At 36.0% G+C, this 27050-nt stretch overlaps 1 protein-coding gene across 1 annotated transcript in view; it reads right to left on the minus strand.

Moving 5' to 3' along the window:
• Positions 1-6778: 6778 nt before the first annotated feature.
• The window catches only part of LOC107567070 (SLIT-ROBO Rho GTPase-activating protein 3), a 93568-nt gene continuing 73296 nt past the window's right edge, over positions 6779-27050 (minus strand). The window contains exons 12-23 of the mRNA XM_016252663.1: positions 23325-23355; positions 22181-22241; positions 21470-21547; positions 20583-20717; positions 19966-20071; positions 19057-19284; positions 16921-16994; positions 12392-12572; positions 10615-10764; positions 10042-10351; positions 6920-7342; positions 6779-6802 (exon numbers count right to left, since the gene is read on the minus strand). Of these exons, the coding sequence (XP_016108149.1) occupies positions 6779-6802; positions 6920-7342; positions 10042-10351; positions 10615-10764; positions 12392-12572; positions 16921-16994; positions 19057-19284; positions 19966-20071; positions 20583-20717; positions 21470-21547; positions 22181-22241; positions 23325-23355 (1801 nt within the window). The remainder of the gene's footprint in view (positions 6803-6919; positions 7343-10041; positions 10352-10614; positions 10765-12391; positions 12573-16920; positions 16995-19056; positions 19285-19965; positions 20072-20582; positions 20718-21469; positions 21548-22180; positions 22242-23324; positions 23356-27050) is intronic.

Raw genomic sequence — 27050 nt, forward strand, 5'->3', positions numbered from 1 at the left:
ATCACAAGAACAGAGAAGAAATGCTTTTATTTTTATAACAGGATTGAGTGGAAGGGAGCAGCATGAGGAGGAAAACCTAAACATGCATATCATAGCAGATATGTTATCTATTGTTAAACATCAGAGAAACAGTCCATATGCTACTAATCATGGTGTCATTACAAACACTAGCTATTGTATATGCTCACTGGCAATGTTACTGTATGTAATGTAATAAAGTTACACTATATTATTTGATCTGTTATGAATGCCTAATAAATGTAACATTCTAAATGACATTTTGACTGCGTGTTTAACCGTGTAAAATTCGCCAAAACGTTTTTATTTTAATAACTAGCGATAAAATGTGTATGTTATGAAATGTCCTCACAATGTTCTCAAAACACGGGAGAGGAAAGCATGTTGAGATTAAGCAATAAATCAAGGGACTAAAATGAGAGCGAGAGAGCGAAAATATTTTTCATGTTTACGTCTTGTTTATTAAGGGTCCCTCAGGTGTAACAAATGGGATTTTGTTTTTCTACGCTCCACGCCTGATTGGCTGCCTATATTGTGTAGCATTATGATAAATGAATAATTGATTGGCGAATATATCTCGCTATTGCACTCAGGAAAAATCAAAATGCACTTTGAAAGACATCGGCCTTACTGCGCGCTTAATGAGAAAGGAAATGATTTCCCTCTTTTCAGACCACCTTTGGCGTCACAAATAAAACAAAATGTTATATATTTCTAAGGCTTAGCTAAACCAGGGAAAGATGCATCAATAGCAAATAATGTGTATCCAAGGCGTAATTTGCGAGTGGGATGACATGCATGCACTGCTTTTTGCTAGGATCGATACTGTCGCAACCAATTTTATGAAATATTATATTATTAATGCTATATATATATATATATATATATATATATATATATATATATATATATATACATAGCGCACACACATATGTATAGAGAGAGAGAGAGAGAGAGAGAGAGAGAGAGCGCGCACTCATAAATTGGTGTTATGTGGAAAAAAATCTTCAAAAAATATTTTTTGGGGTGTTATGTACATTGACATTTTTTAATGTGATTTTACACTGGATTTTTGTAATTTTTGACAGTCTATTTCTGTAATTTTAATTTTTTTTAACTGTATTTCAAAAATATGTGAAAAAACTGTAAAATAAAACGGTAAAATCCCGTAAAATAACAGGGTTTTTTTTACAGTGTACTAGTCTTTACTGGTGCTGTGTGTTGATTTTGAATGCCAGTTTCATGTTGTTTTGATAGGTTCTTGGTGGCTTTGAACATTTATCCACCTAACCAAGCCCTGCTGTCATAAAACTTCATACTTCACAATCACAAGAACAGAGAAGAAATGCTTTTATTTTTATAACAGGATTGAGTGGAAGGGAGCAGCATGAGGAGGAAAACCTAAACATGCATATCATAGCAGATATGTTATCTATTGTTAAACATCAGAGAAACAGTCCATATGCTACTAATCATGGTGTCATTACAAACACTAGCTATTGTATATGCTCACTGGCAATGTTACTGTATGTAATGTAATAAAGTTACACTATATTATTTGATCTGTTATGAATGCCTAATAAATGTAACATTCTAAATGACATTTTGACTGCGTGTTTAACCGTGTGAAATTCGCCAAAACGTTTTTATTTTAATAACTAGCGATAAAATGTGTATGTTATGAAATGTCCTCACAATGTTCTCAAAACACGGGAGAGGAAAGCATGTTGAGATTAAGCAATAAATCAAGGGACTAAAATGAGAGCGAAAATATTTTTCATGTTTACGTCTTGTTTATTAAGGGTCCCTCAGGTGTAACAAATGGGATTTTGTTTTTCTACGCTCCACGCCTGATTGGCTGCCTATATTGTGTAGCATTATGATAAATGAATAATTGATTGGCGAATATATCTCGCTATTGCACTCAGGAAAAATCAAAATGCACTTTGAAAGACATCGGCCTTACTGCGCGCTTAATGAGAAAGGAAATGATTTCCCTCTTTTCAGACCACCTTTGGCGTCACAAATAAAACAAAATGTTATATATTTCTAAGGCTTCATTATCTTTCGACTGCCAGAGGCCAGGGCCCGTCTTCTCCTGCCATCTAGTGCTCACACAAGCAAGTGTATCCTACACCGATGCAGACGCGCTGTGCATTCTCCTAAATAGAAGAATCTCTATTTCAGGTCACATTTTACCCCTAAAATTAAAATTATGATATATTAATAAATAACACGTTACCAAGGATGACGTTGTTAATTTCTTGCATTTTGTATCATTATGTAATGACATAATGTATGTAAAACTCTTTGTTTATATGTATGTTTTGTTGAATTTGAGCTGAAATGTAATCCTAATAATGTGAGAGTTAATAACACACAATAATGTGTAGCATTATGAACACAAGCATTATATGACATGGATTTCAGCTAAAAAAGAAAAATGACAACAATTAGAAAATGACGTACATTTCTCACATTTTATTATTATTTAATGACAATTACGCACACACAATTAAGAAAAACTGGAATATTTTTTTTTAAATACAATATAAATATTAATAGTATTATATATAAGATTACACACACAAAATATATACACACATCCTTTAATACTAACAGTTGTTGTTATTATATTAAATATCATAATTAATTTCTTGTAATATTTATACACACACGCACACAATTTAAACCCATGCATGTATAAATACATAATAGTACTAGTAATATTAATAACAAAAATTATTATTATCATCGTATTTATTAGAATTTTTTATCATTTATTTTTTACAGTCCAGTAATTTAATGTTTCATTTGTAATATTTTAATTTCTGTGTTTTATTGATTTTGGGCTGAATTTTATTCACATTAACGTAAGTTTTAAAGTAAGAGTTATGCAAAGTTAGTTCAATAATGAGTAGTATTATGAACACAAGCGTCAACCAATCCATTTCACCTAAAATGAAAAAAGGACAATGTTTTTTGTAAGGTCAAAAAAAAAATCTTTATTTGAACTTGGAATGGTTCACATCCAAACAGTGGGATGGTGTACGATAACATCACAGGGGGGTAATCCAACCATTCAAACACTCATCTGAGAACAGCATCACTAGACAAAAAGTGTTTAGAAGAGGAAAAAATAACCCAAACGACAGTTTTCACAACCCACTACTACAGACAGACGGCACCTTTGTCCTGTGGAACATTGTGTCCAGAGAAGGAGAAAGCCTATATTTTCTGTTATCTTAGCATACATACAATAAACACCCACTGTGGCATACGTACAATACACGCCCAATGTAGCATACATTCCCAAAACATACTTCCAGTAACATCACATACAGTCTATTAAGTACAAGGATGCACCAAGTGCCTTAGTAATCGTGCAAGTACCACACAACATCCTATTATCAGACCAACACGGCCTTAAATACTGCAATGCATTAGCTTGGGTAGAAGATTTAACTCAACAGCAAAAGCATACGCTTTTCACAGCACAGCCTTTCGTTCACTGGCAGAGGAGAGATAAACAGAGATGAATGGCACAACCATGACTATGTTAGTATGTTACGGATGGCAGTTTCTGCAAACTTGATAGCATATATAATCAAACTTCGTCTCGTTATGTAAGCGCTACTATACAGTATGTACTAAATGAGCTGTACAACAGATATATGAGAACGTAATGCGCTGACTTTCTCAGCAGAACGAGTAGAAGTCTGATACTCAAGTATTCAGATTCATGAAATTTCACGAAACTCATGACACTCAAAGGCATGATTACAACATGAGTAAAGACAGTGTATGGTTGTGGATTTCTCGACGGACACTGATTTACGTGATCCTTTGGTCTGATTTCCTTTTGCCTACAATGACACCAAGACAAGATACGCTGCAGAACATGAGAAACAGTGAGAAATGTGGTTACATTTGTAACAAACAGCTTCATGTCTGCCAACTGTTTTTATTTTTTTCCTGCCTAGTCTTTGTCAATGAATGATCAATACCAGCACTGACCAACAGAGGGACGTTGTGAGCAGAGAAAGGCCATTTAAGGCCACCAGAGGGCAGCATTTATCTTAGCCCTTATGCGTGAAGACAGGTTTATCTGGTAAATCCACACTTAAACAAGGCTTAATAGGTACTGCAAGGGCTCTCAAAACTTTTCATGCCTTTCATACCATTCATGATTACTGGATGAGGATTTACGATTATCATCATTGTTATTAACAATAACATGTTATTGTTATTATTATTATTATTAACTATACACAAGTGTGTGTATTGTGTATATTTATATGTATATATAAATACACACATATATGTATATATTTAAGAAAAATGTTATATATATATATAAATCATATTTAACAAAAAAAAAAAATATATATATATATATATATATAGACACACACACATGTAAATATTTCTTAAATATATAAGTGTGTGTTCATACATACATAAAAATATACACAGTACACACATATATATTATGTAAACACAAACTTTTATTGTGTATGCGATTAATCGTGATTTATCGATTTAACAGCCAAATTTGATTTTTAATAAAAAATATTTGTAATTTTACACATTAAATTTTATTTTAATTTAGAATTGTATTTTTAGCCATTTAATTATTTTTGAGTTGAGAAAAACAAGAAAACTCGTAGCTGTATTTACTATAGAAATCGACATAATTTACTTTCGAGGCCTGGAAATCCCAATTTTATAATTCCCTGATATTTCCAGGTTTTCTAAGAACTTGGGAACCCTTTAGTGCAACTCACAGAAGAATGACCCAAAACGGTCTGTTTTATACACTGAATTATGAATTATGCATTGCGATATTCTGCATGTTTTCTTTACCGTAAATAGATTTAAGCCCTCATCCATCCAGGTTTAATTATGCTGAATTGTCATGGCTGAATTCAAATGAACATCCAGAAATAGACATGTGCCCTAGTAACAGCAAATTTGTCTTTATGCATATGTTAAAATGCCGGCTATTGGGAAGTGATCCGGTAGGAGATATTAGAAACAAAATTAGAATCCCTTCCTGAGATGAGACTAATCCTCGCAGCTACAGAGCCGGTTTCCCATCGCTCCCTTGTGGCTGAAGGCTAACATATTTTAGGACATTGTGCGTTGTATCTAGGGAAAGGCACTGCTATCATTCCTTGAACAGTGTTGCTTGTTAAAGAAAAGCACGTGCAAGTCGGTCTCCCTCACATGCGGACAACAGGCCCATGCTACTACAAAGCATGACAGAAGCTAATTACCAGTCATTGCCAAAATCATCTGTTAAAAGTAATTCAAGATGGCAGCAACAGTACATGGAGTCTCAGAAGAGATTTTCAATTTTTTTATGCTCCAAATGCAAGAGTAAATCAGTATGGCACCAACGAGAAATGTAAGACTAACACAGACAGATGATGTAACAGCTCAAGCATGACATCAAATGTAGTAACAGTAACAGTACTGTTTTCTCAGGAGAAACGTTTTTATGTAATTCATAATTCATTCTACACAAGCTTTCACATACTGCCATTCTGATTGGATGGTGTGAAGTGGCATATCCTAAGCCAAACTGCAAAAATAAAATCAGTGAATAAAATGAGATTAAAGCTTTGGGCTCAGTGTGTTTAAGTGGATATCTAGGTCAGTCGGGCAAATTTGTGTACACGACTGGGTATTCCCTCTTCAAGCACAGCTCAGGGAGGAGGGGTAATACTGAAGATGAACTGGAGATGATATGACAGATTGGGGGCAGTGGAGTTTCTCTTGGAGGGGTTCTAGAGGCGGAAACATTTCTCGTATTATGAAGAAGAAAATGAGTCATTTTAGGATTTTTTTGTATTATTGTATATATATATATATTGTATTATGTTATTATCGTGTAGGCCATTGAATATTTAGATCGGGAGGAGGGATCTGTATCTCACCAGAGACAGTGCGCTATGCATTTAAAAATGTATCTGGGAATACGGTGTACTTTGCATAGTACATTTGACATACACAAGTTTTTGGGTGAATCTCACAAAAATATATCCAGATCGTCATAAAATCAAAAGAACAAAAATATGAAAATATATTTTGCATAAGAAAATGAGTCCTGTTTTTAGAATTTGCTGTTTTATGATATTATTGTAATTACAATTGATTAAATGTTTTTGATAAATTCTCATAGAAAGTCCCGAATACATTTGGTGCGATTCACCCTTTTACTTGGGTTGCCCATGTGTCATCTGGCCATTTTAGTAAGTATTAATATTCATATAATCAGTTGACATAGTATATATGGGATACATGTCCAAAGCAGGACTATTTGAAATAGGTGAATGATGGACACTTGCAATTACATGGAGCTCATTGGAATGCCTTAAAGCCATGCAATTTGATAAGAATGAAGCATTTACACGTGTAAATTAGGCATGATGATCTGCTTTTTGTATTAGGAAGCTGACGTGATCCAAAAAACACAGAGAAGAAAAAAGTAGAGCACGCCTCAAACTAATATCAATATTAATGGCTCAGACTATTGATTCATTATTTGTTTGCTTCTTGGTTGTAAATGTTTTTGATAAAAGCCGTTCTATTCTCCCTGCCTGTTCTGTCCTCGGCTGTACAAGATTGACACTTAAAAAAAGAACCTACCCAAAATTTATATACAAGTAAAACTACATTTTACCACAGGTGTCTTACAATTAGTTGGTATATTGGTTTTCAGCATCTCATATATGTTTAGCACTTAGCTATGTTGTTACTTAGATGTATATCGCTTATTCTACAAACGAAAGGAATTATAAGTTCAAGTACAATATATCTCTATTTACAACAGCTCAAAGGTAGCTGGCCGTGTTAGACAGTCTTTGAGTGACCGTTTGGTTCTATTATTATGTACAGTCCAGTTCTGGAGGGCAGGACAAGCTGCAGCATTGCTCGCGTTATTTGGAAAGATCTTCTCTGTGGGGGTCACAGCAGGGCTTCCCACCCCAGAGGAGCTGGAGCTGCTGGAGCGGTGCTGAGTGGGTGGGGGTCGCAAGGGTCTCATAGGTGGAGGTCTGAGCTGGGCTCCGGCCAATCTGGCCGACAAAGCCGGTTTAAAGGTGGTCATCATCTCGGAGGTGGAGCTGCTGCTGCGTCTCAGGGCCGCATCCGGATCTCGGATCATGATGGTGTGTAAGGGGCTCGCTGGCTCTGAGCTAACAGGGTTCTTGAGCGGTTCTAAAGTGTCCAGAACAACGTCGGGAGCTTGTTTGGCTGTGTTTTGGCGTTCCAATTCACGGAGCTCATGAAGTGCCGTGTTCATTGTCTTCTCAATATCCTGTAACAAAAAATATTGTTCACGTTTTACATTTTTTTGTTTGTTTGTTTGTTTGTTCTAGTCATAGATTTTTACATTTAATGAAAATTCTTTAAAATCAAATTAATGGCAAAATATTGTCATTAATTTTTCATTTTATTCTATAATGGCATTGAATTGTACTCAATAAAAATAGCATTTAATATTAAACCAAATGTTCAAGCATTCATAACCTAGTTTACGTTTTTGTCAACAGTATATATTTTTTTACAACGTTTGACAAAATATAGAATACATTTTGATATTTTTCATTTCAGTCTAAGATAGTATTGAATTTGAGTCAACACAACATAACATTTGAAATTAAACCAAATGTTCAAGCATTTTAGTCATGAACTAGCTTATTAACGCCATTTTTGAATAAAATTAATATTTAAATTCAGTCAATATTTTGTAATTAATTTCTTTTTCAGCAACTTTAAAATATTGTTGACGAGAAAGCAATATTTAAATTAAAATCAAATGTTCATGCATTTTATTTAGAACCTAGTTTGCGTTTTTGACAACAGTATGTTTTAATTAAAATTGCTAAAAAATACATTTGACAAAATATTAACTGAATTCAGTCATTTTTGTCTTATTTTGATGATGAGATAAATTTAACAAAGATTTATATACATTCAAGAAATATTGTTTTTTAGTCATGTTGTTGAAAATAGCTCTCTGTACTTCCTTTGTCTTAACTTGTTAAGAATTTCTAATATTGCAAAGTCAAGCAAGATGTGTTTAAATCCTCTAGCACCGCTAATAACTATGACGCGAGAAATGATCGATAACTTCAATTTGTCGGTTTCTGCACAGAATGTATTTACAGAGGTATATGGCCTTAGAAATCTCTCATCTTTCCTGGAAATTCATCTTACTTTCTTCCGAAGTGGTCTAATATATCACGGAGGCAGATTATGTTTAATATACACAGTGTCTCTGCCATCCTGATAATGATGACTATAAAGTCACTGCTTTCCAGTTCCCTTTCAAGACTGTCTTGCAGCTGAGCATGCCATAAAAATTTTATCTTCAGAAGATAAAAGGCTCATGAAGACCGCCCCCCCAAACACATTTACACACATTTCCCAAACTGCACAACAAGCATTGATGTTAATCAGATCATGCAGTCTGTGCTTATAATGCATTATCAATATACAAAACAACACATTTCAATATCAATATCAACAATATTAATCATGCCTTCATTTTGATGTCTGTATTCACATAAGCCATTTTCTTTTCATTAGGTGAGTGTAGACACAAAGGGGCCATTACAAAAGATCATTAACTGTTCCATGTGTCAGACTTCATTATTTAACCGTGCACAAATGAAACACATGGATCAGTGCCAGCCTATCCCGTCATATCATGCTGATATCTGCTTTAGTGCCAGCTCTTTGTTTCTGCTTAACTAAATCTTGCCAGCTTCTTCAGCCTCACAGAATTCTAGGCTAATTGCAAGGCTCAAGAGAAAGACCAAAAAAGCTTTCATGACTACAACTTAAAAGTAGTTTTGAATCCTTCTGGGCTTTGATTTATAAGGGTACAAAATATAAGAAGATTAATGGTACACTTACTGAGAATATTTGAATGTTTGATCGAAGCAATTGCAAATTATGCTTTAAAAATATTTTATTTAAATCGGGGCGATTTAATTACATTATGATAATTAATCAAAATATATTTTATGATTTTTTTGAATAATTACTGGTGCTTGCATATTATTTTTCTTTCCAAATTTTGCAGTGTAAGCCTCGACTTGTATGATTCCTCAAATAGCAATTGAGGAAAGGTGCTATTATTTTTATATGCAACTCAATGTTTTAACACAATTTTCTTGTGTTAAAAAGTAAAATAAGAAAATAATGGAAAAAAAAGTTTCCAAATACTTTGTTTTTAAATACCTTAATGGTATCTACAACTTACCTATTTTATAATTTGAAACAAAAAATAAAAATTAATAAAAATGTCACTGATTGTATATTTTATTATTTCATACATTCATACATTAAAAATATTAATATTGTGAAATATTATTACAATTTAAAATAATTTTCTATTTTCAAAATGTATTTGGAAAAGCTGACTATTCAGCAGCCACTGCTCTAACCATTATTCTAATATGCTGATTTGCTCAAGAAACATTTCTTATTATCAATGTTCAAAACAGTAAAAAATATATAATATTTTCGTGGAAACCATGATACTTTTTCGAGGGGATTCTTTTACTGTAGGAATAGAAAGTCCAAAAGAACAGCATTTATTTGAAATGGAAATCTTTTCTAAAATTATAAATGTCTTTACTGCCACTTTTGATCAATTTAATGCATTGTTTTTTAATAAAAGTTTTTTTTTCTTTATATGAAGCTGCACAACTTTTTCAACATTGATATTTAAAATAAATTATTCTTGAGCACCAAATCAGCATATTATAATGATTTCTGAAGGATCATGTGACACTGAAGACTGGAGTAATGATGCTGAAAATTCAGCTTGGCCAACACAGAAACAAACTTGGGGCCTTGGTCAATATACAGTATAAGAGACTTCTTTCAAAAACATTACAAATTCTTAATTCAAAAGTTTGACCTCCAGAGTATATATACACACACAACACCGTAAAATTTAATGAGAATCTAAATACATGCACACACATAAACATACACACCCACCTCTGCTAAAGCCTCAGCCTCCAAGGACTTGTGGTCTCCTAGGCTACTGTGTCTTGTTGCTCCTGGCACAGGCCTGAGTGGGTGACCCTCAGGATAGACCTTTCTCTCAGGGTAGTTAATGCTGCCTGCACTGCCAAAGGTTCCCAAACGCCTCTTCTCAGGACTCTCTATGTGGCCCCTACTGACCACCACCTTGTGGGGGCTGCTGGGACAGGCAGCGGCCCGCGGCGGTGTGTCTCGGGGAGGACTGTGAGAGTCAGTGCCACTGCGGCGCCGGGGAATGGCAGACCCGTCCGAACGCAACCTAACCCTGCATAAACACACAATGAGATGGCAAAAAAAACTTAAATCCAGACCTTCACCATTGTTTTTATCTCAAAGCAGACTGCAAATAAGAGTAAAAAAAATGTAGTTAAATATTCGTGTCACAAACAAGCCGAACAAGAGTAAGTAAATAAGCTGCAAGGAGAAACAGGACAAGATTACACACTTTAATTCAGATCATAATTTTTTCCTGAGGACAAAAATATGTGAAATAAATACAAGCAGAATCCTGAATAATCAGCCACTGACCGGCCCATGACCCCGCCAAAGTTGTAATCAGGTGAAGGTTCACATGGGGACTGCAGATCGTTTTTAGACGAGGCTTTATCGTCCAGTAAAGGTCCACTGCTGGCCTCGCTGTCAGCCTTCTGACTCAGACTATCAGAGAACGCATCATCCCTAAAGAGACAGATACAAAAATTACTCTGTAAGATCTGTAGCAGCCACTACTCCAGTCTTCAGTGTCACATGATTTCTGTCATCCTTCAGAAATTATTCTAATATGCCGATTTGGTGCTCAGCACCATGCTACTTTTTTTCAGGATTCTTTGATGAATAGAAAGTTCACGAGAACAGCATTTATTTAAAACACTGTGTTTTTGTAACACTGTAGAAGTCTTTACTGTCACTTTTGATTAATTTCATGTGTCCTAGCTAAATAAAAAATAAAAAACAACTAAAGTGTCACACACACATCAAAAAATCCATGTACATAAAGCTGGCAATGAAAGAAACCTCTAGTTTCTTATTTTTCAGTCCCAGCAGCCCCTGCATCATTCTCACTTCACGTCTCATTCCCAGAGCCGTGAGCAAGCAAACATCCACTGATCACAGTTTCACAGCATGTTCTCGGGCTGCTTTTACAGTTCTCATGGGAGACGACAGCAGAAGGTGTTTGGTAATCTGAAGCTGTTGAACGTCACAGTCAAGGGGGGAAAAAAAAGTCTCTGAAAAAGTCTACAGCCCAAATGTTTCATTATGCAATCTTTCAGCAATTAATTTTTCGGAGTGCCTTTTAAACACACTGCATGGACTGAAGTATGTGCTTGTTGGACCTTAATTTCAAAACCACTGCCATTAACAGGAAGCTGATCCTCTCTAACAGCTTCTATCCTTCTGGTATGGCTTTCCACTAGATGTTTGAACATGGATTCAGAAATTTGCTCCTATTGAAACATGCAGTTTGCAACCCACATAATCTCAAACTTTAAGTACCTTTCATTTTTAAAGTAGATAAATCACTGGATTATAACTATTGTGATACAAGATTTTGGTAATTCCGCCCTCCTCTACTGTAGACTAACTGGCGACCTGTAGTCTCTTTTAATTTAATTCTAATCTCAAGAATTAATCAAAATTTTCCTTATTTGCGGCTGTCAAATCTTCCAATATTAGGAATGGGGCTTGGACTGACCCTTTTAATAATCTCATTCATCAAACTGACACCGGTTAGACCATACAAAGAGATAATGAGCATGTCATCATTTTAGTAATTACTGAAACAGCAGTAGGACAGTTAATAACAGCTGATGATATAAATATGGTCAACTCAAGGACGCTGCACTTTCATGTTATCTCAAGATCTTATAAAGCGGTAACATAGGAGCAGAAAGCCCCTGAACACTTGATCGGCTTACTTTCACTTTAACCTCAGTGATGTGAAGTGAAGTACGTCATGTCCGACTGCACCCAACGAGCTTTGACATAAATGCATTCCTAGCACATTAAGGCACCACTAATGCTTGGTGCTTCAGAAACACAATTAGACTCCGTGTAAGGGCATTCTTTAACTGCCACTCAGTGCTGTTAAATTTTAATTAAAGTCTAAAGTGTTAATGGAGGGAACTATTTGATTCTCACTTGAGCTGTTACGGTATGAACTCAGGCCAGATGGCCTGGTTGATTAGTCATATATTACCCAGAGGGCAACACTTTCACAAAGCAACATGTATTAAACTGTCCTGTAACTAGTGCCAGGACTATATAAAAATTATTAAATGAAAAATTATTTAATTTAGATACTCACAAGTCTTGTACTACTATGTACTGGTGAGGTATGAGGCCGTCAACCCCATTGTGTCGGCCCTCCCACCAGTCCTCAGATGCGCGATGATACAGCAAAAGGGATGCGCCTTTTTTGAAGGACAGCTCGCGAGGAGTCCGACCCATGTAATCAAATTTTGCAATGGCTTCAATCTGCTCCACCTCTGTGCGTGTGAGAGAGAGAGAGGAACAGGGAAAGTAGCACTCATTAACATGTTTGCACAGAGAATTATGTCAACAAATTTTCAGAGAGCTTCAAAGCACTGCAACAGACTCAAAATCTGTCATGATCCCAGCTGGTTCTCAGCAAAAACACACAGTCACACCGTGTCTTGGCTAGGCATGATATGACAAGTTTCCAGCGACAAGCAATTTGTCTGTCCAGAATAAACGCAAAACTACTGCATGACACTGAACTTATTAGATGTTAAATAAACAGTTACGTGATGTAAGATTTTGGAGCAATGATATTTCACAGTGGGTGAATTGGACTGCAGAAACAGAAACCATTAGATTTTATACACAAAAAATATTGCAAAGTCCATAGATTGTCGTAATTCTCTGAAAACAATATAGCGAAGCAAAGCCAAAACCAAACAAAAAACAAAACAACAATGCAAAATGTCATCATGTCATATGTGACGAGTGGGGGCGGGGCCGAGAGCCGTGGGAACGGAGCGAGGCCGGTGGAGTAATTGATAATGAGTGACACCTGCACCACTCACCGGTCTCAAGTTCCACGGCGGAGCTCCGGAAAGATAAAAGAGAGGAGAGAAATCCAGGCCTGGTCCTCTCTCGTCCAACACTGTCGTCACTCCTCCTTTTATTCTTCCGGAGCTCCTCTGTGGGACTCGAGACCGGTGAGTGGCGCAGGTGTCGTGCATTAGCATTTCCTCCACCGGCCTCGCTCCGTTTCCACGGCTCTCGGCCCTGCCCCTCTCATCACATCATGTCAAAGATACTGAAAAGTTCGTAGATGAATTGTTGTAATTCACAAAACAAAAAGCAAGCCAAACAAAAACAAAAAGCAAGCTAAACAAAAACAAAAACAAAGCTAAATGAAATAAAACAAAACAACAACAAAAAACAACAACATAGTCTTTGAACAAAAAATACATGGATCACTGCAATGCAGTATTTCAGATTTGCTTCTGTATGGAAGAAACACACTGCATTCAGTGTGATCAAGTGTACTTACATGGTTCATTTATTCTTAGGGAAAGATGTAACTGATCAGTCTGTTCAGCAAGCAGTGTGCACAGCAAAAGCTTGTATGTGCATTTAGTTGTCAAATAGATACTGTTCAATATCATACAGACTCGCATTCATCCCGTTTAGGTCTTACACATCAGGATATGATCTCATCTTTTACCCCATCAGGACCACAAAGAAACAGGCACATTTCTAATACAGATGGGCTGCTAAAATGCAAAGTGGACTTTATCTAAATCCTATCCAATCTGCCACCCAGCTGCCAGGGGCAAACAGACAGTGGGGTCACATTCAGGGTTAAGGAGATATACAGAGCAAATCAGTGCTTGGCAGGAAATCTCCAAGTCAACTAAAAGAAACCAATCCGTTTCATTAGGGTCTCCACCCAGGGGTGAAATTAAATACAGGCATGGAACAGAAGTGGAAGGAAAGAGGAAGAACGGAAATGAAGAGAGAGAGAGAAAATCAGCTTTTGCAATTCTGTATGTCGTTTGATTTTTTTTCCATTGTGACTGCACCTGATTGGCTGGATTGAAGGTTAAGAATCTGATTGCGATTTCTCAGAATGTGCCGAAGTAACGGGAAGTTGCGATAGCACTGTTATAGCATGTGACTTCAAACAGTCCTGAAGTCATGCATATGACAGGCTTTGGCTGATGAGCTCCTGAGAGAAGGCTGATTCCAGATCAGAGCACCAGACAGATCAAAACAGAATGTCAGTGTGGATCACGAACATATACATCAGCATACACAGCATTTGATTCAGCCAGTAACATGTTTAAAGAGGTTTATAGGAAGAGCTACCTCTAAAAACATGATTACTTTGAATGTTTTACTACGGCTCAACAAAAACAAATTCCCATCACCAATAAAAATAATTTTGGCTATTTTGGAATGGAATACTACCAAACTGTTTTTTTGGTTAGTATACACTTAATACAGCTTAGTATTTAAAAACAAATTATGCATTATGTAATATGTGGCATTGCTGTCACATTATTAAAGGGATAGTCCGCTCATAGTCCAAAAATTCTGTCATAATTTACTCATCCTCATATCTTTCTAAACCTGTATTTCTTCATTCTGCACTGCAAAACATTTTCTGTAGAATGTTGGCAACCAAACAGGTTCCCATTGACTTCCATTGTATGGACAAAAAAATACAATGGAAGTTAAGAGCTGAAACAATTTGATTACCAACATTCTTCAAAATATCTTCTTTCATATTCCACAAAAAGAAAGCAAGTCATACGGTTTTGGAACGACATGAGGGTGAGTAAATTATGACAAAGTTTATTTTTGGGTGAACTATCCCTTTAAGTTTGTCACATGGACTCATTGCATGCATATTTAATTTCATAAGAGGCATCAGTTATAATTGCTTTCAGAAATATATATTTTACATATATATATATATATATATATATATATATACAGTATATATGGCAGATAAAATATCAAAAGATCACGTAAAGCACACTGCATTTTAGGATCCAGCATTCCTCAAAGTGTACTCTGTTATCAACTACACATTTTAGTATTAAGTGTAGTACTTATTATATACTGTACATATTGTATACAGCAGAAATATTAAAAGTAGTAGTATAGCAGTATGCATTTCCAAGCATAATACATAATCTCTACAGTAGATTAAAAAAATTTTCTGGCTTATTTGTCTTTGTAAAGGTCTGAAATGACAGCATTGGCCTCTCTGCTGCCCCCACCAGCTCTGGAGCACCACTGACATTTATGTGACGTTACCACAGGTTGACTAAAGTGTGACATAATGTTGTCTGGAAAGTGTGAGACCAAGAGGAATTATCCTGAAGTATGCATTTACAATGCAAGACATGACTGGCCATACAATCTCAACATGGTGGCCATCATGAGATGGCAACCTGCAGAATAAAACAGCTGTGGTAGGTAAAATAGCTAGAAGAATAAGAAAGTGCTGCTATAGGTAAAATAGCTAGAAGAATAAGAAAGTGCAGTAAATTAATGAGTGCACCTTTCAACAGAAAAACCAACTATATTCTATTTTAGTGTTTAAAAGGATCCACTCTTAACCCATTAGTTGAGAGCAAAACCATTTTAGTGAAACTGAAAAGAAAAAAAAAACTTCTTGAATGAGCAGTGAGCTGTATGCGAGAGATGGTATCAGCGATGTGGCTGGTGTTTGGGGTTAGCGAGCGAGAGCAGCTCCATCAATCAGTAAATGAAGGGAGTGAGCACAGGAAGCCCCGTGAGACCTGTTTACTCACCCTGAACAAAGACCGTGCAAGAGAGAGGGAGAGGAGGAAAACAAAGTGATAAAAGGCAAAGGAGGAGGCAATTAAGCAGAGAAAACCAAGGGCTGGAAGAGAGATGAAGCACAAAGATTGCTGAAACTGGGCCAAAAGAGATATTTCCGTCTGTGTCTTCATTTAATATAGCAACGGAAATATTGCTAGACAATGCTATCATTTACATGTGAGAAATTAAGAGGGTGAAGGGGGAGAGAGGAAGGGAGTGAAGAAAAAAGCAGAGAGAACGACATTTTTAAGACCTGGATTCATATAACAGTTTATGAATCTGTGCTGCCAGGTTTCAATTTGAGATCATCTTTTTTATCTCCTCATAGCTTACCAGCCAATAAGGATGCACACTGCTGAAAGGGCACCACTCTGATTGGCTGATTTAAATGTCAATGATAACATCCACCAAACAACACAACATGGTGTGTATGAAGCATTTCTTTCAATATATAAACCTTCTTAAAAAACTAAATTCAATTTACCTCAATTATATACATATATACAAATACACAACAAATACTGAAAGATTTTTTGCAGCACAGTCAAAGTCGCTTATTGGCTGTGGTTGTATGAATAATATTGTTTTGTTTCGATTAAACTGAATATGACCCAGATGTTTCAATGCCAGCTTTGACATCTGATGTCAATTATGTGGTTGACATCCATGTGCACACACATATACACACACAAGCCCGAAAGGTCATCCAGAGCACAACACAGCAATGCTAATCAGCACAACATCTTCAAAATACAAAAAGGCAAAACTATTTTTCTTTTTCTTTAGGAAGCAATATGGGGTCATTTTGATTCCTTTCAACCCCAAAGGCTAACATAAACATCCGACTGTACTTCTATTTGTTAAGTAAACTAAAAACCTCAAATGCTGATTTTTGCTTCTGGATATTTGTCTCTTTTTCAATACAATACAGCATCTTTCCATAAGAGACAATGATAAGAATGATAAGAGTGTACATAAAGCATTGAATGAATGCATAAATGCCTGTACCATCATCGCTCGTGTGTGGTTCGGTGCAGTTGTCTGCTTCATCAATGGTGCCTGGTTCACTGTGAGGGCTGTCACTGTGTGAATATACACACATAAACAAACACAAAGAGAAAGAGTTGTTTAAAAGCACAGTAAACACAATAACTGTACACATGATAATGCCAGCATTGGAAAAACCATGACAATTACAGTTCTGCAATGTCCCGCAAACAGTAATCAATTCTGATAGTATCAATATTAGAGACTCATGAAACATAAGGCATTGAAAGCATTGTGGATAAAAAAAATTATTTAATGGGGATTTAAAGCAATATGCCACAAGAGACTGTGTTACACATTAATTTTACCACGGTTAAGAGTCATTACGCAGAAGTCATAGCAAAGAGTAAGAACAGGGTAAAAAAAAACAGCATTAGGAGTCTTGCTTTTAAAACAGCATGTTTGATAAATACATTCAAAAGTCTGGAGTCAGTAGGTTTTTTTTTAAAGAAAATAATACTTTTATTTAGCTAGGATGCATTGATTCTACTTTTATTTCAAATAAATACTGTTCTTTTGAATTTTCTATTTGTCTAAGAAAAGCATCATAGTTTCCACCAATATTAAGCAGAAAAACGGTTTTCAGCATTTATAATAATAATGTTTTTGTGAGCACCAAATCAACATATTAGAATGATTTCTAAAGGATCATGTGACAATGAAGACTGGAGCAATGGCTGCTGAAAATTCAGTTTTGCCATTACATGGAATAAATGAATTTTTTTAATATGAAAACAGAAAACTGTTATTTTAAACTGTAATAATATTTCACAGTTTAAGTTTAAGTTCACAGTTTTATTTCACAGCTGAGATTTAACCATTTTTACTGTATTTCTATCAAATAAATGCAGCTTTAGTGAGCATAATCTAATGATTCATTTGATTCATCAGAATCTAATTTCTAAAAAAAATCTTACTGGCCCCAAACTTTTCAACGGTACTGTGTTTACATTTATTACTAATAATAACCAAAGCAAACCATTTCCACCAAGTGCCTAGGAATAACAAGTAATCTATGGTATATTAATATGGTAATCTTTTAGAACAACAGTATATATCAAAGAACCATATGGTATTTCCTTCTGATAACAACACTGTATCATGGATCTTTTTATAAGTAGAAATACTGCTTTTAGCAATAGGTTACAAAAGTATGCCTCAGGTACTCCACTTTATATGACCCGAGTGTGAAACTCCCCATTCATAGTAGAGAGCTCAGTTTAAGCCACGGCTGGCTCTAATGGAGGAATTATGACATTCCTTACTAACAACAAAATATTGATTCTACTTTTATTTCAAATAAATACTGTTCTTTTGAATTTTCTATTTGTCTAAGAAAAGCATCATAGTTTCCACCAATATTAAGCAGAAAAACGGTTTTCAGCATTTATAATAATAATGTTTTTGTGAGCACCAAATCAACATATTAGAATGATTTCTAAAGGATCATGTGACAATGAAGACTGGAGCAATGGCTGCTGAAAATTCAGTTTTGCCATTACATGGAATAAATGAATTTTTTTAATATGAAAACAGAAAACTGTTATTTTAAACTGTAATAATATTTCACAGTTTAAGTTTAAGTTCACAGTTTTATTTCACAGCTGAGATTTAACCATTTTTACTGTATTTCTATCAAATAAATGCAGCTTTAGTGAGCATAATCTAATGATTCATTTGATTCATCAGAATCTAATTTCTAAAAAAAATCTTACTGGCCCCAAACTTTTCAACGGTACTGTGTTTACATTTATTACTAATAATAACCAAAGCAAACCATTTCCACCAAGTGCCTAGGAATAACAAGTAATCTATGGTATATTAATATGGTAATCTTTTAGAACAACAGTATATATCAAAGAACCATATGGTATTTCCTTCTGATAACAACACTGTATCATGGATCTTTTTATAAGTAGAAATACTGCTTTTAGCAATAGGTTACAAAAGTATGCCTCAGGTACTCCACTTTATATGACCCGAGTGTGAAACTCCCCATTCATAGTAGAGAGCTCAGTTTAAGCCACGGCTGGCTCTAATGGAGGAATTATGACATTCCTTACTAACCACAAAATCCAGCTAAAGTCTAGAGCTCACCAGTACTCCTCTCCTCCAGTCATGCATTTCTCATAGACAGGACCGTCCAGCTCACGCAGGCTGGGGAAGATGACCTCGTGGTGGATGATGATGGTCTTGATGACCTCATTAACATGAGCCTGGCAGGCCACAGGGTCCTGAGCATCCGGGATGGGCATCAGAGTGGGTCCAAAACAGATGGCAAGGTTATATGAGTCCATCATGTTCTCATCACTGTACTGGGACAGACTAGGATGAAGAGACAGAGATAGTAAAAAAAAGTTTATGTTCTTAAAGGTGATGTAATGCTGCAGGAATTACAATTTATCAAAAACTTTCACTCTTACTCCTGCTGTCTATTTCAATATACTAATTCATAACTTTGTCCAAGAGAATTCATCTTCATGTACAGTGCATTATCTTTCAGCTCATCTCTCATTGGGAAGTCTCTTGACTGCAGAAGTGAAGTTCAACTGAGTCAGAGCTGCGAGCACCGAGAGCAAATGAAAGGGGGGGGGGGAAGAAGTCAGAGGGAAAACTCATGAAGTTAAATCAAATTCTTTGTTCAGCCTGGGGGAGGGTGAGAACAGGAAGCATCAATAAAAAACAAGGAGAAGAGGACAGGTATAGTACAGTACAGACTGATCGGTTTCTTCTGGTGTAAATATCCTCTAAAGCACTTGACTTGACAGACATGGTCATAAATTAGACAATAATGGTAGGTGCTGCTGAATAGCTCTTTGTAAATATAAGGAATGTCTTTGCTTGTGACTGCTGCTATTCATATAAATGGTGAGATGCAGAGATGCTGTGAAGGCAGTGTGGTAAAATTACAGATTAGCCTCCCACTTTTGAGCATGCACGCGTGTAACTGCAGGTCAACTTCTTTAAAGTATGGCACAAAAAAAGTTTGTGAAATATAAAACTTACTGATTTAGAAAAGCAAACAGGTATCTCATGACGATGATGATGGTACGAGGAAGGGTGATGATGATCTGCTGGATGTGGTGGGCTCTTTCCGCAGACGATTCAAGTTCTGAAACAAGAAATCGACAAACAAGCATTCAAACAAATAAACCAAAAGCTCCACATTTAAAATATATACAACTGTTCAAAATCTGGGGTTGGTAAGACTGATTCATGTTTTTGAAAGAAGTCTCACCAAGGTTGCATTTATTTGATCAAAAATACAGTAATACTGTGAAATATTTTTCAGTCTTCAGTGTTGCATAATCCTTCAGCAATCTAAATAAAAAATAAAAATTTTACTGACCCCAAACTTGTGAATGGCAGTCAAATATTAGCCTCAATCCCAAAACAATCTTTTGTATGTTTACTTATGTTTTACTTTTTACATTCTCTTGCCAGACATTTTTTGTTTCCAAAAGCAAAATATAAGAAACTGACAAACTGCTTTGTCAAATTGCAAAGACAAAGCCAAGCACCAGTAGAAACATACAACAAATAACAGCAATCTATGGAGTAATACCAGGTTTAATCACTCCAGTGACATTTCAACCTATCCTGCAACTGAATGAAACACTCACTGATGGTGGAGATCAAATCCAGGAAGCGCTCCTTGGGGAACAGAGGGTTCTCCAGCCCTCTGAAATACAGCTTGAGAACACCAGCCACAGAGTTGATGTCACGATCGCTCTGATCATCAACCAGTGGGTCCTCACCTGAAATAAATGGTGGAAAAAATAGGGATTATAGGAGAAAAATAGACACACACACACACATTCCTAATATATAATAATAAGTAATAACGTAAAGTAAGTAATAACACAATTAAGTTAAGGGTCTACAAAATAGGGATTTGTCTCTTTCTGCTCCTTAGTTCCCTAAGCTTTACAAGAACCCAAATTCAGGCACTAGCAGGCACCTTAGTATATATATACTTTTTTGCTGATGATTCAATTACCTGTGACACAATAACAAGGTTGCACATTAAAACATAGCTATTTATCAACAACACTGCTGTGTAACACCTAATGACCAGTTACTCTGGCTGTCCAATCCCTGTATTACTATTTTCAGAATTTGCTATTTGAATGTACTAAACGATTTTCTGTTATCATTATTATTCTTTTTTATTTTCTAGGTAGTAAATGTTTCAGTGCAAATCGAAGGATTTTGACGACGGAATAGCCTTAGAAATGGCTTATATAATTTAATACATCATTTGTCAATATCAAAACAAGGCAGATGATTGTTTGTATCTGCAAACATGAGCTAAATGTGGAATCAATTTGTTTCACAGGAAAGCTTTTGTAAATCGAAATCCTGCTACTAAATTTAATTTTCTGATGTTATTTACACCCTCTGCTCGGCAATGATGATCTGATGTGTGGAAGAAACATATTTACAGTTTGGAAAGTACATAAACAAAAATAACTGAAAAAAAATTACAGTTCATCTCTAGGGGACTAACCTCTTTCAAATGAATTTTTAATATCGTTGACTTCCACCTGAGATCCAGGAACTCGGAATATGCCTTGTTGTTGCAGCCCTGGAAAATGTAAAGAAAAGCAAGGCAATTGCATTATTTCCAGCTCAAAACAAGATGCGCACAGGAGGAAATACAACATTTCCCTCTAAGTGGTCCTTAATTTTTTTTTGGCACATATGAGTTGCTAAAGAAATTCCAATCATTTTCTGAGATTTCATTGGATCCTGAGGGAATGCCTGTGATCTTAAAGCAATAATCTCAAAGAAAGAGTAGATCAGGTTTCTTGTTAACAACCTTTGAGCCAGCTGAAAGAATAGAATTTATAGCATTATTATTTTCTGCCTTGACATCCATAAAAATCTATAGTCTCTAGCAGCATAATAAATCATCAATCCATTGAATACTTTGCAGCCAAACTGATGTCATTTTCGAAATTCACTAACTTCAGCTTCACCCTGACAGATGGACTTTATATGGAACTATTTCCAAAGTATCACGGGATCACTAAAACTTACAACAGATGAGTCCTTATTCTAATTAGCATCTGTGTCTCACTCTGGTTGAGAATGTTGAGCACTCTGTGAATGATAAGGGGATGTGTTGTTTTTGGAGAGCTCTCTAATGGTTTCCAGTAGCTCCTGAGTCAGCATGTTTATCTGCAATCAATTAGCAACCTTTCCTTGAACTGCTTACCATATAGATTAATGTATCGTATACAGCTCTCCACCACCAGAGGAATGGGTTGACCTGAATCCTGAAAGACAACAATCATTACAAAACGGCACCAGTTTTAAAGCTGTGGCTGAGATTTAAAGGGATAGTTCAAAAATTGACAGGTTTTTTTTATTTTTATCATCATTTACTCACACTCATGTGACCCAAACCTGACTTTCTTCTTCCGGGGAACAAAAAAGGAGATATTTTGACATTTTAAAGATAGTTTTAACCAAGTCCGAATCAAATAAAATTAGACCTAAACAACTTTCATTGTATGGACAAAAACAAGAAAAATTTTCATACAAGTTTGGAACATCACGAGGGTGAACAAATTATTTCCTTTAAAGGTGCACCTGCTAATTTTTCCCTGATTAAAAAGTAAACAAAAAGCACTAAAAGTAGCATAAAATTATAAAATAGTATAAAATGTATATTATGTACACTCCTAATAAACCTGTTATATTTAACATGGAACTGGTCGCATCACTAGGCGTCCATGCTGAGATCACATGACCAGCTAAAAACGACCTGCTTTATCAATATAATCTATCATATTGGACATGTTTTCTCATGGAATATGAATTTATAGAATTAAAACAGCTTTTTCTAGGCTACTGCTATGACTGGAGTTTTACCTCATGTGAGTACACATTATTTTAATTTTATTGTATAACTAAACAAATTGTTTTAACACATTTGTGTATCATTAGATACAAATTTAATGATGATATAGTTATGAATCTACACAGACATTAGATGCAAATCTTTTTTAAACTGGAAAAAATGCTTGGTGCACCTTTAAATAAGTATTTAACATTTTCTAAATGCTTTAAAAATAGGTAATATATACATAAAACTAAAAAATTTAAAATATTTGTTCGTTTTTTTTAGTAGAAAATAAAGCAAAGCATTAAGCATGTCTGTCCTCAAGGGCATAACACACTAGCAAAGGCTGCTAATAGCAACTCATCTGAAGGTCGCTACAGAAAGCTCGTTAGAATTTCTCTGTTGTGGAAACTGTTGTGGAAAGCAGCAATGACATGTCATTTGTCTTAGCAAATGTATTACAACCTTATCTGAAAGGTAAAGACAGTCCATGCCTGGCCCTATTCTACAGTACCTGACTGCGGGTACGAGCATTCCGTCTTCCCCTAGGACACAGAAGCAGCGTAGAGCAGAGCAGAGGAGTGAAAGAGGTGAGAAAATCACAGTTAGAGAGGAAGGGACGACAGAATCGCCATGGAGACGACAGTATCGTCGTGGTGACTGGGTGGAACAGCATTAGGGCGGCTGCTGGAATGGCTTGAGATGCAGTTAAGGGAGGCATGTGGAGAACGTGATACCTGTGATACACGTGATTTTTCTTCTATTTATATATTTTTAAACAAAATACTTTAAATCTAAGTGGTAATTGACCACGTAATTGCGTGAATTTAGCATTAAGGCAGTTCCTTAAAAACTAATGGGCCCTGCTGAGTCTGTATTTAGGCAGGAGGGCATCAGCTGCCACCCTTATCATCTGCATCATCGCCACCTGGCGAAAGACGGGAAATTAACAGAAGCAAATAGAGGGTGTGAGCGCATGAGTCAGTGAGAAAAGATAGACAGAGCTTCAGCCATCCCTCCAGCCCACCAGGGGGCGCTGTTAGCACCAAAGTCAGTGGGTACCTTAATGAAACTCTCCATATTGCCGTTAAACAGCTTATGGTTATAGATGGAACGAGGCCTTGGTTTCCGCAATTTCTGTGGTTTCGGGGGAAGGGTTGGGGGTCTGGGGAATGGAGATGGTTAGATGGAACAAAAACACACACAAAAAAACCCTCTGAATGACATGTTATATCAAAGACCTTAAAACCTAAATAGCCAAACACTTTCCCAACTATTCGACTCTTAGGTATGTCTCAGCGCAGGAAACAGTCAATAATGAGGGGTTTAAATAAGCAACAGGCATTAATTGTTGTTCTTTAAAAGATCGTAATTACATCCTAATGCTTTTGACCTCAAATTAACCGATAACAACTGCATGGAGTTTTCTATTCCCTATAGGAGCACTGAATCAGGCCCTTATTGAAACATTTGGCTATGGAAACATAATTGCTGTTGTGACAGAATGGTAAATGCAATCAAAGTCAAACATGACATGGCTCTGTACTTTCATTGTAAACCTGAGGGCACAAGCACAAGCTGTTGTTTATATTTGCTTATGTGATTATTCATTAACAGAGATGAATGTTTTCAATGAAATTGAGAATGTACGCATGCTTAAGTATATATATTTTGCTCTTTATTATTTGGGCCTGAAACATATTCTATGCAAGTATGTGAATGAAAATGCTTCTAGCTATATAAGCACAATTTCATATGTCGGAGTACCAACATACGCGTTGGTCAAGCATTTGCAGCTGTATTTGTGGAGCTGTGCAGTGTGTTTCATTTGAAATTTGAAATAAAGGGCATATGATTATCAATGGCAACACTGGTAGATGTCACCCAACTGAGAGGTCAGAAGAGGTCTCCATTTGTTTACCATGAAGGCTCTATTCTCAGCATTCTCCAACTGTCAGAGGACATTTTGGATAACCCAGCATGAGTTGAACCCCTGCCAGTGACAGCTTGAGGACAAGTCCCCCTTTTTACCACCATATCAAAAAAGTTTTATTTGTCCTCTCTTGCTTTTACCCTGGGCTGTTATGTGTTTTAGAGGTTGTTTTAGCACATGAACATGCAGAAAATGGACTGAAAATAATGGTTTAATCTCTTTTTAATCTAAAATGCCATAACAACTTTTTTCTATTAAAAACAATAATCATGGAAATGGATAATGAATAATGGATATGGATGAGAGGTATAACACGGACTGAATCTTATTCTTTAATGACCCAATGGTTTAACAAGTGCAGTTTTCTTTAGATACTATTTAATTGGACAAAAATCTTGAAATGTTGAGGTAAAAGAGTATATCTTCACTCTTAAAAATAAAGGGTGTTTTCATAGTTATACAATCTTAAAGGGGTCATCGGATGCCCATTTTCCACAACTTGATATAATTCTTTAGGGTCTTAATGAAAAGTCTGTAACATAGAGCTTGGTTCAAATTTCTCAATGGTAGTGTAAAAAACACCTTTTTTACCCTGTCAAAAACAGCTCTTTTCAGAGCAAGCTGTTTTGTAGCATTTTCCTCTCTTCCGAGCTGCTCTCTGAGTGACTGTTTACTTTTACTTTAATTTACTTTAGACTGTTTAATTCATCGTGAAACTTGCTAATCTTTTTTTATAATTTTAGGGTGGTTGTGTACACACACTGCCAACACACATTTCAGTTCAAACTACTTGTAAAAGTGCATGTAGCATCTGATGACCCCTTTAACAATGAAGTTTCCAAAAGGGGTTTTTACAATGATGCCATAGAAGAACCATTCTGGGTTCCCCAAAAAAAACTTTCAGTGAACAGTTCTGAAAAGAACCATTTTTTTCTTAGTATGAAGAACATTTTAATAATCTAAAGAATTGTTTTCCACTATAAAGAACCTTTTGTGCAATGCAAACGTTCCATTGATGTTAAAGGTTCTTCAAAGAACCATAGATGTCAATAAATAATCTTTTTTTAAGAGTATATCATAGAAGAAACATTTTGAGTTCCCCAAAGAACCTTACAGTGAACAGTTCTTTAAATAACCTTTTGTTTCCAAGTGTGAAGAACATATTAATACTCTAAGGAACCTTTTTCCACTACAAATTGCATTTGTGCAATGGAAAGTTTCCATGGATGGTAAAGGTTCTTCACGGGACCACAGATGCCAATTAAGAACCTTTAATTTGTTTTTGAAAATGGGAATCTCATCATCAGCACAACTCTCTTACCTTGTAGTTCCACATTCGGCTCTTTCTCCTAAAAAAGAGAGAGGAAAGAGGGAGGAGTCAGAAATGTCATTATTAGCATGATCTCATGCACTGGGTTCTCAAGCTCGGTCAGAGCATACTGAGGGCTATCGTGAGAGTGGCCAGCACTATTGAAGACGAGATGAATGGGTGAGCAGCCACACAGCGCTTAAGACAAAGAGGAGCACTGGTCACCGTAGAAACCTCGGAAAGGGCCCTGCGGGGTGTCAGACGGCCACAGAAGGGAACTAAAGGGGGCTAAATGAGTGAGTGTGTGTGTTTGTATTTGTGGGTATGAGGGTGAGTAAGAGTGGGTGTGCATCAAGGGATTCATTTCACACTGGTGACACTGAGCGATGTCTGTGACGGCTCACTAGGTGCTCTGTCCCAATGTCCAGTGCATTTAAAAGGGTTCCCTAGTATCTCCATGAAACAAACAATGAAAAAATATACATGTCCACAAACCAAAAAAACACAGGAAGGTCAAAAAGAAACAATATAACGCAAGAATGCTTCAACTACCAATTTTTTCAATTACAAATACAATAAATAATTAAACTAAAGTAACTTTTTTTTGTTTTCTAAACAAAATGTAAGCAGTGCTTCCCTGTGCAAAAGTCACCTCCACAATGTTAGAGTGTAGTTGTGTTGATGCCAGGGCGTTGCTAAGGTGTTTTAGCATGTTGCTATGCAGTTGCTAGGGTGCTCTGGGTGGCTTTCTCTATGACATTATAGTCCTAAGACAAGGCTAAGATTTCTCCTTTAATGTTGGTACAGGATTATTCTTCCAATTTTAACTTGTAAAATCTGACTACTTTAAAAAGTAAAAGCACACCTCTGCCCTACAAGCTGCATGATTTGAGAATCATTCATGCCAACAAATTAATGATAATAGTGATTTTAAAGCTGCAGTCCGTAACTTTTGGCGCTCTAACGGTTAATAAACAGAACCGCGTGCGTCTTGCGGA

The sequence above is a fragment of the Sinocyclocheilus grahami genome, unplaced genomic scaffold (genome assembly GCF_001515645.1).
Source record: "Sinocyclocheilus grahami isolate Dianchi unplaced genomic scaffold, SAMN03320097.WGS_v1.1 scaffold1127.1, whole genome shotgun sequence".
In the NCBI taxonomy this organism is placed as follows: Eukaryota; Metazoa; Chordata; class Actinopteri; order Cypriniformes; family Cyprinidae; genus Sinocyclocheilus; species Sinocyclocheilus grahami.